Raw genomic sequence first — 17361 nt, 5'->3', positions numbered from 1 at the left:
TAAGGTCTGTTTCTGTGTACCTGTTTACTCTTGGGTCTGCTGGGAATGATTCAAAATCACAGAAATGCAGAAATGCAGGGCCAAAAAGGGCAGCATGAGATGACTAAGTGTATCCCATGTCAGTGGAGGCACATCTAGGCCCCCGAGATCGTGTTGGATGCAGACAGTGGGTAAGATCCCTGCTCTGTCACCATTGCATCTACACTTGCTCAGGACATACACTCCTGATGGCAGTTTGAAATTTCATGTTGTGCCTTCTTGTGGCTGGGTGAGAATGGCCTTAGCTTCCCATGTTCTAGTGGCACATGAAGCATTCCCTCCTGCACATAAAGCCCTGTAAGAGAAGACCTGTGTTTAGATCTCCTTGGGTGGAAGAGCCTACAAGGGAACATCAAGGGAAAGGTTGTGGCCCCAAGCCCACCACAGTCTGAACAAAGGCCTGCAATGCAGAGATGCTACCGTCTGTCCTAGTCATTTGTTATCCACCTTGAAATATTTTCCTTTTACATAGCCAGCATCTTCCATACTGAAAATGAAGATTCTCTTTTTTATATGCAGGCTGTGGAGGACAATTATCTTCTTAATAACTCTTTTGGGGTCTGACTTCTAAAATCTTTTCAGATTTTCCTTGGGTTCTCTAAATATCTGGGGACTTTGTTGTTCTTGTCTGGTCTTGCTTCAGTATCATCATATATTTCTTTATCAGTGATGTTCATTGTGGCCCCAGTGGACAAGTGGCATATAAAATGGAGTAGTTACTATAGTTTTATTTAATATCCTCTTTGTAAATGCAGAAGTGAGATTTGTCTTGTTTTGCAACCTTCTTGCTTTGATTTATTCAATTTGTGGTCCATTGTAAACCCTGGATCCCTTCTACAGTATTTCTAGATCAGCAGAAGTTCTCAGTTACATTTGGGAGCTACGAATGTGTGTGTGTGTGTGTTTGTATTTATACTATTTATATTTATATTTATATTTATATTTATATTTATATTTATATTTATATTTATATTTATATTTATATTTATATTTACATTTATATGTACACACACGTGTATGAGTGCATAAAAAGTTTTCCCTGAATGTAGCATTTTGTATCTATTTTTGTATTTCAGGCTACCACTTTCTTACAGATTTATTGTGATGAGATGTCATTGAATCAGATTTCAACATTCCTTCCAACTCTCCTTATTTGTCATCATCTTCAAATGTCTTAAGTGCATACTGTCTTTCCTCATTCAGTTAGTTGATGAAAATGCTGAAGAGAGCCTGGTTTTGGACAGAGCCCTGCAAAATCATGTTTGAAATGTCTGTTCATTTTGACACTGAACCACTGAGAACCACTTTATCACAGTTTTTCAGTTAGTTGAACACCAATCTTGTAATTATTTCACCTAGACTGTATTTCCACCATTTGCTAAAATAATGCTTTGTGCAATCATGTAAAAATGCATCATACCAGCCAGCTCCTTATTTTCATTAAGCCATGTCCCCCTGTCAGAGAAGGATTAGACTCAATTGAGTTATTTCTTCTAGATAAGTCCATGTGGGCTTTTCTGTTGCTTTATCATCTTTGTCAGTATTTGCCATTTTGATCTTGATTGTTTAATAATTTGGTTTTTATCTTCCTGTGAAGCCAGCTTGGTGAAGCATTCCATTAGACCATAGATAGGACTTTTTATTTTCCTGGAGATAAACAGAAAGATTTTCTTATAGAGTCTGCTGGAACTTCTCCAATCTTTCACAAAAATTAATTCTCAACTGTTCAAAGATTATTGAAGAACACTTGAATGAATGTAGAGATAAGGTTATTACATTTGATTTCACAGAACTGATGAAGTCAATTTGATGATACTTAATAAATCTAAGTTTGTTGTCCTTTAATGATTTAGTCATCTTTTGCTATTCTCACTCAAGATGTTGTTTCTTGTTAAAATAAACTTTATGGGAAGTGTGGCATATTTAACTTCATTTTTCCAATTTGAAGAAGTGATGAAAAAGAGAATTTGTGGAGCCTCAGTCCTTGGAGATATTCTGAAGCCATCTGGACACGGTTCTGGGCAACTGCCTCTAGGTGGCCCTGCTTCAGGAAAAGTCCTTTCCAGTTCCAACCATCCTGTGGTTCTATTAGTAAGGTCAGCTATTCTCTTTCTCATTAAATAAAAGTTATCTATTTCACACACACACCTTGAGTCTAACATTCACAGAACCTTTTCTTTTTGTTCACTACTTTTACTTAGTTTTCAATGTACAGTTTTCTGACTGTTTTTGCTCTTTCTGTGTACTCGTCCTCAGTAAAACTTTGAGCTTGTTTTTAGAAGACATCTCTCCAAGGCATGAGTATTTCAAGACCACTGCATCTACCTGGGTACCACCACTTGGTCTTGCTACACTCTTTCTCTTTTAGTAGCTACCAATATTCTGACATTGGTTTGCTCTGTAGGAGATGTCCATACTAGTAAATAAATAGTTCCAAGAACAGTGATCGTCACTGGATGGAAAGGTGTGACCTGTCCCATAACAGGGCTGGCAAGTGCCCCCTCAAGGAAGACCACTAATTTCAGTAGGGCAAAACAGTGCCCAGTTACACCAGTGCCTGTCTGTAACTTTTACTTCCTTTCCTACTAGTTTCCTGGGCCATTTTGGGCTGTCACTTTTCCCTTTCTAAGAGCTTTCTGGATACCAGAGATACTTCATTACCACCAGATCAGCTCATTCTACTAGCACCTCTGCTATTGGTCATGTAAAGTCACCTGCACTTTTCTGGGATCGACATCTGCTGTGCCAAGAGGAAATCTTGGTTCCCAAATGACAAAAGGGAAAAGCAGTATGTCTCCAGAAACTTACTTAGCATCAAACGAGAGTCAAGAAAGCTAAGGCTTTATCTTCAAACCGTTTGCAGTATCGTGCCTTTCTCTCTTGCCCCTGCGCTTGCACACAACAGGATTTGAAAGAATCCTGCTGTTCCACCTTCCTCAGACAAGAACATAAAGCTTTCTCAGTGTGATCTGCCCAGCATCATCCGTGGAGCTGTCTTTGGTCTTCTCACATGTACTCAGAATGTGGCATTGGTCAAAGACTAAGCAACCTTTCAGTAAAGTCTTGGTGTTGTCTGACTGGTATAGCAAAGCTGGGGAAGGCATCAACCCATCAGAAAGCAGGACAAGGGCAGTCCATCCTCTCAGTCAGAAAAATTGTTTTGGAAAGGTGTGTCACTAGGCATGCAGTTTCCTTTAACAGGGCCTTTGTGGCCTCTTGGATATGTGTCTCAGGACTCTCCATGTCTTCAGTGTTGGTTTTTTTTTTTTCCTACATTAGCTTCAGCTTAAGTTTCCTTATTTTTCCAAGGACACTTACTCAGCTTTCCATATTTAACTTTCCCACTTCCTCACAGGGAGTTCAAACCCCACAACAGCATTTGCATTCTTCATTGTTATGCTGACTTAATCCAAGATTATTTATGCTGTTTCCCCTGCCAGCTAAAGACTGCTTAGAGTGTGTCGGGTTTGGCTCTATGGGTGTAGTTCACTGTCCCACCCTTTCTGAGGCAGAAAAAGGTAAATGGGCATCTCCAACCACTTTCCACCCCTTCCTGCTTCAGAATACAATGACAGTGTTTGGGTTTTTTTGTGAGGAGTGTGCACTCTTGGGATATGGACTGGAATAATCAATATTCTCTTTCCTCAGACACTAAAATCCTCTCAAATGTTGAAAACAGCCACTTTCTGAATTAATAATTTAGAGAAACATTTTCCTGTATAGTTTTCCCAAGATTCTCATGCATTTATTTAAGATTTTCAGCATCATGCACTCAATTAACTGACCATCTCATCAGCAGTATGAGGTAGTATGAGGGGTAGAGAGGGCACAATGCTGAAAACTGGATGCAATTACATTTTATATGGGATCCCCAAAGATAAAAGAAGAAAACAGTGGAACAGCTGGTACAGATTTAGAATGTCTCAGTAAGCAGGAGTTTGCCAAAGAAAAGAAGTGCGTAGCATAAATCAGGATTGGTACTGTCTTAAGAAACCAAAAGAAAGCCCTCCTTCAGAATACTAAGTAAAATTTAGATGAATCTGAAGTCTTCTTTTGAGTATCTCAGATAACATATGTCATCTAAAATGGCTCTATATACTTATATATAGGTTCCAGGATTGTTCCCAGAATGATGTACTAATTTTGAGTTTGCCCCTGGGCTTTCCTCTTGCCCTTGTGCAGTGCTCTACGACCTGTGGAATGGGGGCTTTCTGGAGACACGTGGAGTGCAGCAGCAGGAATACATCTCACTGTCAGGACATGAAAAAGCCTGATCCTGCAAGGAGATGTTATCTCCGCCCATGTGCTAGCTGGAAAACAGGAAATTGGAGCAAGGTAACTTCATTCAGAGCTGTGTGTGAACAGTAAGCTTGCAAATTTCAGTGAGTATGAAATTCTACGTACTTCATTTTTAAAACAATTATTTACTCAGTGAATGCATACATGATTCCCAGTTGACTATTCAGCACTAATTTGCCAATTTCCTGACCAAGTTATATCTGGAAATACATCTGCTGTGAATTTTGTTCTTCCTGTGGTGGGTTGTGCTCATTAACTCTTGCCAAAGCAAGAGCCAAAGTAGGGGTCTCTGTTCATGTTCTATGGAGAGGGCAAAGCTGTACATAGTTGCTTGTGGCATCTTTTTAATCTCTGCCTCTAGGGGCATAGCCTAATTTTAAGAGCAGTGGGAATTTGGAAGAGGGAGTTGTCATGTTCCTATTCACCTTTGTCACCATGTAGTATCTCTTATACCATATGGTCTGTTCCCCATCCATGTAACCTCTAAGTTTTACATTAAATAAAAAACCCAAAAAACAACCACAACAAAACAAAACAACAAACAAAAACCAAACAACAACCAAAGAAAAAAAGCCCAAAAAACTAAAAGCAAATTGTACTGGGGAGAATGCCTGCTATGTACAGGGTTCTGTTTGGTCCTAGTTTTGTACCCATGGCCTGGTCAAGGGATAGAAGAGTGTCCAGGCGGCTAAATGGAACCCAAAGAATTGTGCTTGAGCTCCATCTTGGCATTTTAAGCTGTGTGAAGAGCACCTGGAAGGACTTTGTTGACTTCTTGAAGCTTATTACATTTTGTCTTCATGCAGTCTAAAAATAGAGTTTCAAACCACAGGTTATTTTTCAAGACTACAAAGAGATAAACTAAAAAATTCTGTTTTAAATATTGTTGATTTAATAAGGAAAAAGATAGGTGTCTCAAACTTTCTCAGTACAGACCATTTCTGTGGACAATGTTGTTGCCATTGGGCTAGAGGGCAGATTGATAGAAATAAAAGGTTATAGTTACAAAACCTGTGGTATTATTGAGCTCTTTGATGTAAAATTGATTTGTGCAGGAATTACATGCCTGTTTAGAAAGTTCAGGAAAGGCCAAGGCTTTATATAACTACATTTAAGCCTTCGAAATTAATTTTAAAAGATGCATAGACATCCTGCCCTTGCAGCTGCAGTAGGGCAATTTCACCTTCACTTTTTCTTCATAGATGTCATTGCTCTAGCAACAAGTGAATGATGTTCATGTCACAAAAAATAGCTAGCAATCAGGTTTAGTGACAAAATATTACAGAAGCAAATTTTAAAAAATGTCAGTCCAGTTATGAAACAAGTTTGAGGCAAGAGGCTTCTCCTATCAGATTTGTGTTACCCTCCTTATTTTTCATCAAGTGAACTATACAAACCTAATTACAATTTCATATAAAAATGACTAAATTCTGCTTGCTTTACAAGTGGCAATTGTATTTTGTTACTGATTTCAAATATTTTTAAGGCACCTTATCACAGCAAGATGGCTGGGTTCCCGGCTTGTGTAGTAGAGCTTTTTCTGCTCCTTTACCTCTACCTAATTTTTCCCCTTTCCTAAAAGAAAGGTGCCTCAGTCTAAATCTTAGCATCTGAGTTTAATGCTGGATATAATTTGCATATATTTTGAGGCTGTTGTACTCAGTTTCTTGCACAGTCACTTCCGTCCACTCTGTTTCTATCCAGACAGACAGAAACCTGTCCTGTGGACAAGAGTAAGGATTCCCTTTCCATCCGTTCTTCATCTCCTAGGGAAAGTATTACATTCAGGTTCCTTGCTCAACTAAAGGATGCTTATTTGTGCAAAGGAGAACAAAATCAGTTGCTATTGCATCATAGTGGTAAAGAGGAAAGCTAATCTGAGATCATTCAACTGGTGCAGTTGGAACTGGCTTTAATTCTAAGCGAAGACAAAATGTGTATTTTTCCTTATCCCTGGGATAACAAATTCAGTTCTTCCAGAGCAGGAAAGGTCCTGAGCTTTGGTGCCTGGGGACAGGACCTGGTGATGCTGCATGAGGCCTTGGAAGAAGCTCTGGCTAGAAATGGGAGACAGGAAGGGCTCACTTAGCTCCTCAGCAGAGCCCTAAGCTGAGCAGTGACTTCAGAGGCTGTGAGTGAGGCTCAGGGTGCCTCTCTCCTCCCTCCCATTCTCTCAACCTCAGGCTGCTCTTGGGGTATGGATCCTCCTGGTGCCATGGAGGTGAAAGGAAGGCTAGGGTGGGAGCTGCTACTCACTCGCTTCCTCCCTCCGAAGCAACTAAGGAACTGACAATATCCCTGCATACAGAACCCTTTTTTTTGTATTTATTGCATTATGACTCCTCCACTATGACATTTTTGGAAATAGCTGGCAAGATTTCCCAATTAAATATGTATCCATATTATTAACGGCCATAGCAGTGTAGGAGGGGAAGTACCTACATAGCATGTTCTGGGCTGCTGTAAGGAAAACCACGGTGTTTAAGCCTCACGACAGATTGCTGTTGTGGTAAACTGGAAATTCCCTCTGTTCAGGATGCTCAAAGCTCAGGCTGTCCTCCTCCTCTGTGACTGGGGCAGGTACAGCCCCTCAGTGGAGCATCATGTGGAGATGTGCCTCTCTCTGTTTTGTGTACAGTGCTCTGTGAACTGCAGCAGAGGCTTCAAGACCCGAGACGTTCACTGCATTGATGTTCGGGAAAAGCGGCTTCTCAGGCCTTTCCACTGCCAGTTACTCAGCTATAAACCACAATTCAACACTAGCTGTAACACAGAGCCTTGCTTGCAATGGCGTGTGGAGCCCTGGAGTGAGGTACTGTTCTTTAAAAGAAGCTTTGGGAACCAGCAATTTCCTTTCAGGTAACAAGCAGCTGTTAGATCCCGTGCTGTCAGGTAAACTTCTGCTCCAAGGAACACTCAGCTGGTGAGTGCCACTCTGCAGTTCTTGTGTATGGCTACAGCAAAAAATAGCACAGGTGTTCATAAGGCTTCTCAGAATCATTCTTAGAATTGCATGTGATTTACAGCTGGAGTTGTAAATTACTGTATCTTGAAAGAGAGAAGCAGATGACCTGGAAAAATGGGTTTTTAGCTATCCTATTGGATCAGTAAATGTGGTTCATTTAGATGAATCCTTTTTGCTGCCATTTTAATGTTGCTTTCTCATTATGGTGAATTTAGGATTTTCATTTACACTTTTGGACTGAAATTTTATGGGGCCAGAGGCTTAGATCAGACAAGATAAATCTGACTTTTGGGTCCCTTTGTAATATAAATCTGTGCCAACAAACTCAGAGGCAGCCAGACACATATTTATGTCAGCTAAAGCATGTGGTCTGATTATATTTTAAAATTTAACCCCACTGAAAGCAGTTCTGGAGAAAGTGTCATGATATTTTCCCTGTGGACTGATGCTTCAGGATTTTAAGGCAGGTGATCACATTTTCTTTGCAGGGCACTAACAAATCACACCTGGAGGAGACCAGGCTGTGCTGTCAGAGCAATCAGCAGGGGTTGGAAAAATAAAAATAGCCGAATGATTACACTTGTTTGCCACTTAAACTACTTTATAAAAACACCTGTCCAACCCTGACAGTTGTCCTCATGCTAAGGACACTGGATAGAAATGGATTGAGAAGGTTAATTTATCAGATGTCAGATATATTGCTCTGTCTGTAGGGGTGCAATTCCTTGTAGGACAGGAACAATGTGTTATTCAAAGTATATTTGGTACTTTGTTTCATGCCAGAGTGTATTTCAAGCAGACTCTACTACAGACTTAGTGAAAAAATAGTAAAATATCAGTGCATAAGTAATTCTAGAATATGGACAGAAGAACATTTAAAAAATAACCTGGGTCACTATCTTTGTATGAAACTTTACTGCCAAACAGTTCAATTTTTGTATGGATTGAATTTTAATTTCCCCAACCACCTCATAAAAATGAGATGCTGCATCTTATGAACTTGTTCTGTCTTCAGTTAGTGTTATAGATTAATCCTGCAGACACATGACTTCTAATCTCGTTCTTGTTAGAGAAGCTACTGGTGTTGGTGATGCTGATGAGCAGTTCTATGTTGCCTGTTCTGCGTAGCCACTTCTATGCTGTCCTTGCAGTAGGATGTGCCAGGAGCAGCTTTTCCCCAAGTAACAGCTTCTTCCCTGTCTCCTTCCAAGCATGGAATAAGTGCCTCAGTGCAGACCTTTTCTTCATGTCTGGACTTTAGGACTTAATGTGCAAGCTAGCTTTCTAAACCCATGGGCCAGTGACACGGGGTTCTTCTTACCTGTGGCCCCACATTTCTGCATGAACATGTCTAGCTGTCTCTGTGGCCTGTTTCTGGTTTCTCATCCTTTCCCACCTCTGACTGGGTCCCTGTTTTGTCAGTGTTCCAGGACGTGTGGTGGTGGCCAGCAGAAGCGGCGCATCTACTGCCCCCGGGAAGGGCTCTGTGACTGGACCAAAAGACCTGATGCCGTTGCATCGTGTAACAGGCAGCCTTGCACACAGTGGATTCACCAGGCCTGGAGCCCGGTAGGATTCACTTTATTTCTGTCTTGTTTCTTGTCATATTGTTGGCCATAAGTGGTCGTACTGTGCACATGTATCTGAACTGCAGTACCTGTGGCGAGTACAGTTTCTTGTGCACAGCTGAAGCTACAAGAGAAGAACTTTTGAAAACAGTACTGAGCATTTAATAGCCAGCCTGTGTTCATTCCTTCAGGTGACAGATACGGTAGCTTCTACTTTTTGTTGCTGCATTATATGTTGCTGGAGGGCTGCGATTTTTATCTTGTCTAAGAAAATAGGAGTTTTAACATTAACATTCCTCCATTGCTCATTTGAAATTTTCTGCTGTTTGGGGCTATTGGAGGGGATTGGGTTATCCTCAAAACAGCTTTGGGGAATATTGTGCTTGCCCACACAAAGAGAAGTTCTGAGTTTTAACCAATAGCCTCCTACTTAGTACTTGGAAATCTTACTGACAAACATGAGGCATATTTTTGGGGAACCTTCCAGTACCTGCTATACATATTTATCTATAGAGAAACTGGTATATCTGATGAACCTTTCCCTCCAGTTTCCTTAATAAACATTGCATACATTACAAATACTCCTCCCAGCAGAATGGAATATTGAAGGAATGCTAAAAGCAGGAGCCACAAATAATGAAATGATGGAGTCTCATTTAACACAGAAAATGTAATGAGTTGGTTTTGACACAAAGCCATTAGATGAGACATGACTATAATGTAATGTAGAGTTAGAGTAACACTTAAATATGGAAGTGAACTGCATAAAATAGGCAATCGAATACCAAACGTTATAGCAGCTATTTTATTGATTTATTAATCCCATATTGATGTATTCATTAATAATTTTACTTTATAAAAATATTTTAAACATAAATATAAAGTTGTTGCAAAAATACCTAAGATCTTTCAGTGTACCTCACACCGGTACTGTTGTGTTTCATGCACAGAGATACGCATTAGAGAGGGGACAATTTGCAGAAAAATGACAGAGGTTCCACTTCTGCCTTCATCTCTTGTGCTTCATTAGCTGACATTCTCTTTCTGCTGAATTATTTATCTCATTTATCTGCTGGCACTATTTGCCTGTAGAGAAAAAGAATTTAAAACTAGTTGGAATTCTGAGACGCTCTGGGAAGTCAGAAGAATTAAGTACATTTACAGAATGGTACAGGACGGTATTTTAGAAGTGTTTGGGTTTTATGGCCTTCTGTGTGCAGCCAGAACAAGCAGCTGGCAGTTCTTTTGTGGTCATAAAGAAAGGGTAACCACTGTTTAAATGCCAGGAAAGAAGCAAAACCTTTCTTGGGCTTTTATTAAAATCTTAGTTTGGTCTTTTATAGACCTAACATTGCAATCAGTTATTCATGTTTAACTTACATAGTCTGAAAACACAGGAAGCAAAAAATGTCCTAATTTGTACTAATTTGGTTTACTACTCTCTTATATTGTAGAACTGGCATTGCAAATCATCCTTTTCCTCCTCTGTAGAAAACAGTCCTCTCCCTCTATTTACACATTCCAAGATGCTGTATTTATACATTTACCCTCTACTGCATCCTGCCAAATCTGGCCAAAATGCGCCATGGAGGTGTCTGGATGCAGCAGACAAAGTACTGTACTGCCATTGCTTCTGGATCACATGGCAGTTTTAGCTTCCTATCACACCACAGCTCAAATATTGGTATATTACAAAATTACATGCAGTTTTAGCTTCCTATCACACCACAGCTCAAATATTGGTATATTACAAAATTTCCATGTAAAAAAAAGTTTTATGTATGTTAAAATTACTTTTTTTCAGTGCACTGTTTCTTGTGGAGGGGGCATTCAGCAAAGAACTGTGAAATGCATGAATACAGGAACTAATGAAACTGAAGATGACAGTATGTGTGTGGATAAAGCCAAGCCCACGAAATATCAGAAGTGCAATCTGCAAGAGTGCAGGAAAAATACAGGTACAGTAATATACCTGCATGAAACAGTTTTCAGAAGGCTTTGTGCTGAGATTCTGAAAAAACTGGGAACTGACTCGATCTGTCAACTTGTTTTGAGTACTGTGGGCTCAGTAATTACAGGTCAGCCTGGCCTGCTACTGCTTGGCTGCTCTGTTGGCAGAACCATGCTGTTGTGTCTTCCAGCTCTTTTGGCCTCGTGTTGCCATGATGGGGAGTGCAGTCTCTGAGCATGCATCCCTAATTTATGATGCCACAACTAAATTACTAGGTCTGCTTGTATTGGCCTGTTTTAGGTAACTCAGGCTGCATTGGGGACTATGGAAGGACACACAGTGAGTCCAAAAGGATGCCATTTCTTAAGATAGATCCCTCTATGGAAACTGCAAATTCTGGACTGGAAGTGCAAGCAAAAAAATACTTACAGACAGACACTGTAAAAAAATCAGTGTCCCGTAGGGTGAGACTGTCCAAAATCAAGATGTGGAGAGAAGTACTCTTGTGAGTCAGGGTGTCCTGTACCTCTGTCCTTCAAAGGCCCAGGGACCCAGTTGTGTAGATGGTTAAAAGCCCAGAAAAAGAGGCATCAGGGGAGGCAGAAAGCTTCCAGAAGGATACAGATCTTTATGTGTAGTCTGTGTACTGCTATATCCAGCAGGTACCCTCAGTTAAGAACAGCAGCAGCTCAGAGCCCTTCTAGTAAAGCCTTCAAAAGCCTTTTAGAGGGTGATCTTGCCTATACAGAGAGTATGTCAGCAAAATACAGCTAAATGTTCTCATCTTCTTCACTACAGGGCTGCCCTGCAGCAAAGACCAGCTGTCGGTTCACTTCTGCCAGAGGCTGAAAGGCATTGGCAAGTGCTTGCTGCCATCAATACAGACTCAGTGCTGCTTCACATGTAGTCAGCCCCAGATTCGTAACAAAGCAAGACATGGGGATCAGCGAGGCTTCAAACAACAAAATTACATTAAATCTAGGAGAAAACCACCTCAAAACCCAGAAAACAACAACCAAGCAGCTTGGCACTAGCTGTTTTTATCTTGTTTCTTTGAATAGAGCTTCTGTTTACAGGTTTTATGTTCCTTATTTTTTTCTGAACCATCCAACATATATGGAAATCTGTGATCAAAACTAGGAAAACACATCACCTACGGTTATCAGTCATAATTTACTGCTTCATTTTTTTTTCTGTAGTAGTCCAAAATTTGTAACATAATTTACAATGTACCAGCAGCTAGTACTTCTTAGGCATGTGTAGATGCTAGAAACAGGCTTGCAAGAATTTTCTGATTTTTTGTAATGAATGTTTAACTTGTTCTTCCATCTCTTTTCTGAAACCCACTTGAAACACCAGCACTGCTTATTTGAGAGTGCTTAGTGAAGGTGGCCCTTGGGGCAACAGACACTTATCTGCCGTGGGCCAGTTCTCTTTATGCCCATTTGCCTTTCTTTTTTAAGAATCAAGGTGAAGTGGCAGTGTTTCTCTGAATTCATTGCTCACTTCATACACTTAAAAGAAGAATTTTATAATATCTGTTTATGATAGGCAGGATGAATTGAAACATTGGTTTTTTTCAGGAGAAAAAATCTTCTCTTAATACTTGACTGAACCTCTAAAGGATACCTCATCCATAATGTGTTCTTGACAGTGTTCTTCTGCTACAAATGTCTTGCTGTAACCTGAAAACCCCATCAATATGGGATGTTAAGTTCCCAATTATGTTCTAAGCAACTTTTCTTGGTAGCACAAAAGCAAAACCATTTGCATCTACCACCTTAATAGAGTCAGAGAATCATTAGGTTGGAAAAGACCTTTAAGATCAAGTCCAGTCTCTAACTCAGTGCTGCCAAGTCCACCACTAAACCATGCACATCCCTAAGTGCCACATCTATGTGTCTTCTTTACACATTTAGGGGAGAAACCAGCAATATCTCTTAGACAGTTTTATACATTCCATCTGATAGAATAATTTCAGTGTAAAGAAAAATTTGGTTTTGCATATTTTTTGCTAGAAAGCCAATAACATTCTGAAGTATCACCTGTAGTTCCTCTCCATTTAAAGTTAACCATCCAAGGCCACTTGAAATCAGGTAAAGCAACCAAATCAAAACTATGGCCAATCTCCATAGCTGCAGGTATTCAGACACGAATGATACAAGTTAGCAGAACATAAAAAGCTGTCAGGAATCTGATGGAGCAGAGAGGTTGTACCAGCTTGTTCTGCAGCAAAAATTTAACCTCAACACTTACCCTTAGGAAAGGGTGGTATTCACTCTCTATTGACTTCTCACTTCCACCGGTTTTATGTTGTGGTCAGCTCCATTTGGTTCAAGAATATTCCAGCTGCTGGGCAGAGGAACCAGGCACTGTAATGGCTTCCACAGTTTACAGCACAAAGAGTAAAGGAGTCACATAGTGAGAAAGTGAAAGACTTCTAAGCAGATGTAGGTAAGGACAATTTGACGTTGAGTCTTTTGCATTTTAAAACTGAAATCTTTCTGTTCTTTGACAAATGACACAGGAAGGAAGGAGCAATGAGACAACCCAGCTAAGCAGGTTTTCTATTTTCCTGTTAACTTTTATGACAGATTTCATCTTTACAGATTTAAACCTTTCTTGCAACTTCACATGTGGCATGCAAGCGTTTGAGCTGGAAATTTCCCATACTACGTTTTGAAACCAATTTTACACCATCAGCGTAAAGGCCAACTAACAACTGGAAACTTTGTAATTCACACAAATATTCAGTGATAGAGCTATCATTTCATACAGTATCTCCCAGCAGAGCATAAGCCCACATCCACAAGAGCACTCTACCACTCACTCACAGCAGACTTTTGCCCCAGTATAAATCCTTAATCATAGTGGAGCTGAGGGCTCCTGGGACAGGAATCTGAGGCCCAGAATATTAACTGCATAGCTCAGGCCTCAGGCATGAGGGCACCACTAGCCAAACAGCGTATCTGTTTTGCTAGTGAAGAAAATGCCAAAACAAACTTCAGGGAACCAAGACTGGACCCTTTGAACAAAACTGGGCATTTTATAAAGAGCTGAACAAGAGCAGACATTTAGATTCCTTTGGAATTCAGTAGGATTTGGACACCTTTGTTCTTCATGCTTTTTTGAAAATCTCAGATTTGCACCCTACCTACCTTACAATTTCAGATTGTAGTGCAGGGAAATGTCACATTTTATGCAGAATACAGCAAGACGTGTGGTCATGAATCCAGGTGTCACTATGGTTACAGAACTATGACTAGCAGTAGCTTTTTTTCTAGACAGACCTTTATGAAAGTTAATAGAAGTATTTTAGCCTGGCTATAATGTATTAACCTAATGATGACCACGAGTCAAATTGTAATTTTTCAAAGGTTTGTGACCTTTGAATGAGGACTTACTTCTTCACTTGAAATCTCTGGGAGTTTGAAATATGCAGCATGGTGAGGTTAGATTTATTAACCTTTGTGATGGCAATATAACCCCAGGTTTAGGTGCTGATAAAACAAAATCCACTGTTAAAAATGTGGTGCTAGATTAACAGACATGGGGATGACTTGACGTGGTGCACGTGCATGCGTGCACACGCTCTTACAATAATAGATGTCTGTGGTGTTGCTGGCCAGCGCCAGACATGATGCTTTTTAAGTTTCACAGTGTGCTTCTCTCCTTCTGGGGACCCTTTGAGCAATAGAAATCTGGGCAGGTCTTACTCCACTGGACACAGAAGTATTGAATCATGTACAGGAGTAGAGGTGTCTCGCCTGATTCAGGAAGGATTTGGGCAGGGCTTCAGCTTGGGCTGCATTGTGTAGGGCAGTTTCCCAACAGCCAAACAGCCTGGACTGGTGGGCAGTGCAGATGTGCCTTACATTCCCAGAAGCATCCTATAGGATTTGGGCGGGACAGATTTGTTCCAGGTCAGATTATTCTGTGCATAGAGGTACCTGCATAACATTTTATCCACAGAGGTCAGCAGAAGGAGTCTGCCAGGTATGTGGGCTAATGAGAAAGGAGCTGACCGAGTGGATATGGTGCAGATGGGAGGAAAATGCCTGCAGGAGTTGTTGTCCTTTCCAGTGCTCCTTAGGGCTAGTATGGAGTTAAACCATCTCTGCCTTCATTTTTTCTTCAGGGAGCTGAAATGTATTAATTTAATTTGAAATTAATGAAAAGAGAATAAATTATATTACAGACATTAGTCAAAATAATCTTTCTACCCAGGGAAGTGCAGTCATTACTGTTAAAACTTTAGGGAAAATACTGTGACAACATGAACTGTTTTAACAGAGCAGTGCCACTGCTATTATGACACAGCTCTTCTTAAGTAAAAGTGGATTTATGATCTGAACCCAGATGGTCATTAGTCTCAAAATTGAATTGAATACTAAGTGCAGAGGTGTATTATTATTATATTATCATATTAGCCCAAGACACATCAGCTTCAACAGATTGCTCAGGAAAAAATGTGTACTTTTCACATTCACAGCTTGTTCTAACATTTCAAGGTTTAAAAAGCAAACTATGATGACATATTTGTTTCAAGCTTCAATAAATGGCATTGCATATGTTTGATGGCTCTGTTATTTTCTGTTCCCAGTGCAAAAAGATTTGTACAATTGAATTTCCAGGAAAAAACAAAAGCCTTAAAAATATATTTTATATGCCAAGGATCCCCATCCCTGAGTTATTTTGGTGCTTGATACTTCAGCATAAAAGAGATCATTAAAAAGGGTGAGGGGAAAAAGCAGAAGAATGGGGCATGGTGCTAAGTAAAAATACACACTAAAAGGCTTCATTATTTCCTATGAAATAGATGAAATCCTACCACATCTAATCTAAGCAGTTATGTCTGTAATTTCTTGGCAGCAAATGTGTGTCTCTTGAAGAGTTGTATATAATATTACCATGCCTATTTGTCCCCCGCCCCGAATCTTCTCAACACTCAAGTTTTGCAAGTCCTGCTGGAGCTTATGCCCAGGAACTTGATCAGACCAGCCCTGGTCCTTGACATGCTGTCCAGGAGCACAGCTTGGGCAGAGAACACCGTCAGTTCTCATTCGGTCACCGAACTCCACCCATGCATCCGTCCATGGGCTCAGCATCACAACACCCTATGGAAGTTGCAGGAAGTTGCTCTTTCTTAGTTTAGAAAGTAAGTGTGGATCTCCAGCCCACAGGGGCAGCACTCTGCACAGGTGCTCTCAGGGAGAGGATTGAACTGATCTGAGGAGTGGAAGCTCCCTCTACTTTGCAAGTCCCATTAGGCATTCCTGGATGTCCCACTGCTCAACACAGCCTGACGAGTTCCTGTGGTTGCTGCACTGTGTGGCACAGCTTGCAGCACTCCCTTGGCTCAGCCAAGCATGCAGCACTCACCAAAGGAGCTGCCTGTTGGCTGCCAACATCAGCTCAAAATTAAACCAACGTGGCGACAGGATGAGGCAAAAGAAAGGGATTTCAGGTGGGGTGTTCCAGACAGAGGCACTTGATGCAGCACAACTGATAGTTTAATTCTGTGGATATAGAAACAATATGTTGCAGAGTTAAGAGGGAGAAACTTCAGCACTGTTAAATGTCCTATCTTTGTTTTCAGAGGGTTATCATGTTCCCTGGAGAACAGGAGTTGGTCCCAGACACCTCTCTTCCTAGGATTGGCTGATCTGACTGTGTTTCAGAATGGTGATTAATAAGAAACAAGGTTTATTCCTGCTGCCCAGCACTGCAGCCTTCCCAGCCCTTATTCCCTGCAGTAGAATATGGGGAGCTCACATGAGGATATTGCTTATTTCTGTCACTAATTGATCCCAACCTCCTCTTTTCTCCTAGTGAAGAAGTGCAGGTAGCTCCAGAACACTCACAGGAACAAAACCTGGGATGAGTTAGCCAAGGAGTACCAGTCTCCTACAGATGCAGCGGTTACAGCAGTAAGACCCAGGAAATGATAAATAACCTGTGCCAGTTTGGTCAAATTTAGAGATACATCCTCTGAGGGAAGGCAAAACCACCCCTCCCCCACCAGGTTCGGGAAAAATATATTTTCCTTGAAGGAAAGTGAAAGAGACAAAAACTATTTATTTAACAAACACACGGGAAAATGATAATAATGCTAAATAATAAAACCTCTCACCCTGCTGAGAGAAACCTGGGAAAATTTCAGAGTCCTTATGTAGATCTCTCTCTCTCCCTCCTTGGAGCTGAGACGGGGTGGTGGGCCCACTGCTGGGGCCAAGGCCTTGGAGGAAAGTCCTCCCACTGTATTCTGATGTTGAAACTGTCCAGTAGAGAGAAAAGGAAAAAAACAAAGTCCCAGGAAAATGAAAGTTCAACTCTCCGAAGGAAAAAGAGCTGAGGAATAAAAACTGCCGAAAGCTGGCTGGAAAGAAAAGCAATTGGGGTGCTTCCCTTCCCTCCCACTCTCCTGCCGCAGCTGAATGCAGAGAGCCATTTCTATCTCTGTGTGACCTTGAACAAGCTGCAAACTGCTTTGAAGAAGTTTTGCTCGGTTTTTCCTTCCCCCTCTCAGGCTCAGTTTA

The 17361-nt window shown here is 40.8% G+C and overlaps 1 protein-coding gene across 2 annotated transcripts in view; it reads left to right on the top strand.

Annotated features, from left to right (window-relative positions):
* Positions 1-15393, top strand: part of ADAMTS12 (ADAM metallopeptidase with thrombospondin type 1 motif 12) — a 154666-nt gene extending 139273 nt beyond the window's left edge. Inside the window, exons 20-24 of one of the 2 annotated variants that reach the window (XM_069001164.1) lie at positions 4222-4374; positions 6977-7150; positions 8726-8872; positions 10676-10829; positions 11621-15393. In XM_069001164.1, the coding sequence (XP_068857265.1) occupies positions 4222-4374; positions 6977-7150; positions 8726-8872; positions 10676-10829; positions 11621-11856 (864 nt within the window). In that variant the 3' untranslated portion in view covers positions 11857-15393. Of the gene's footprint in view, positions 1-4148; positions 4375-6976; positions 7151-8725; positions 8873-10675; positions 10830-11620 lie in introns of those variants that run through there. The other variant, XM_069001165.1, reaches the window with a different exon arrangement.
* Positions 15394-17361: the final 1968 nt, after the last annotated feature.

The sequence above is a fragment of the Aphelocoma coerulescens genome (assembly GCF_041296385.1).
Source record: "Aphelocoma coerulescens isolate FSJ_1873_10779 chromosome Z unlocalized genomic scaffold, UR_Acoe_1.0 ChrZ, whole genome shotgun sequence".
NCBI lineage: Eukaryota > Metazoa > Chordata > Aves > Passeriformes > Corvidae > Aphelocoma > Aphelocoma coerulescens.
The sequence above is the reverse complement of the archived record's forward strand: the minus strand, read 5'-3'. Positions and strand labels throughout refer to the sequence as shown.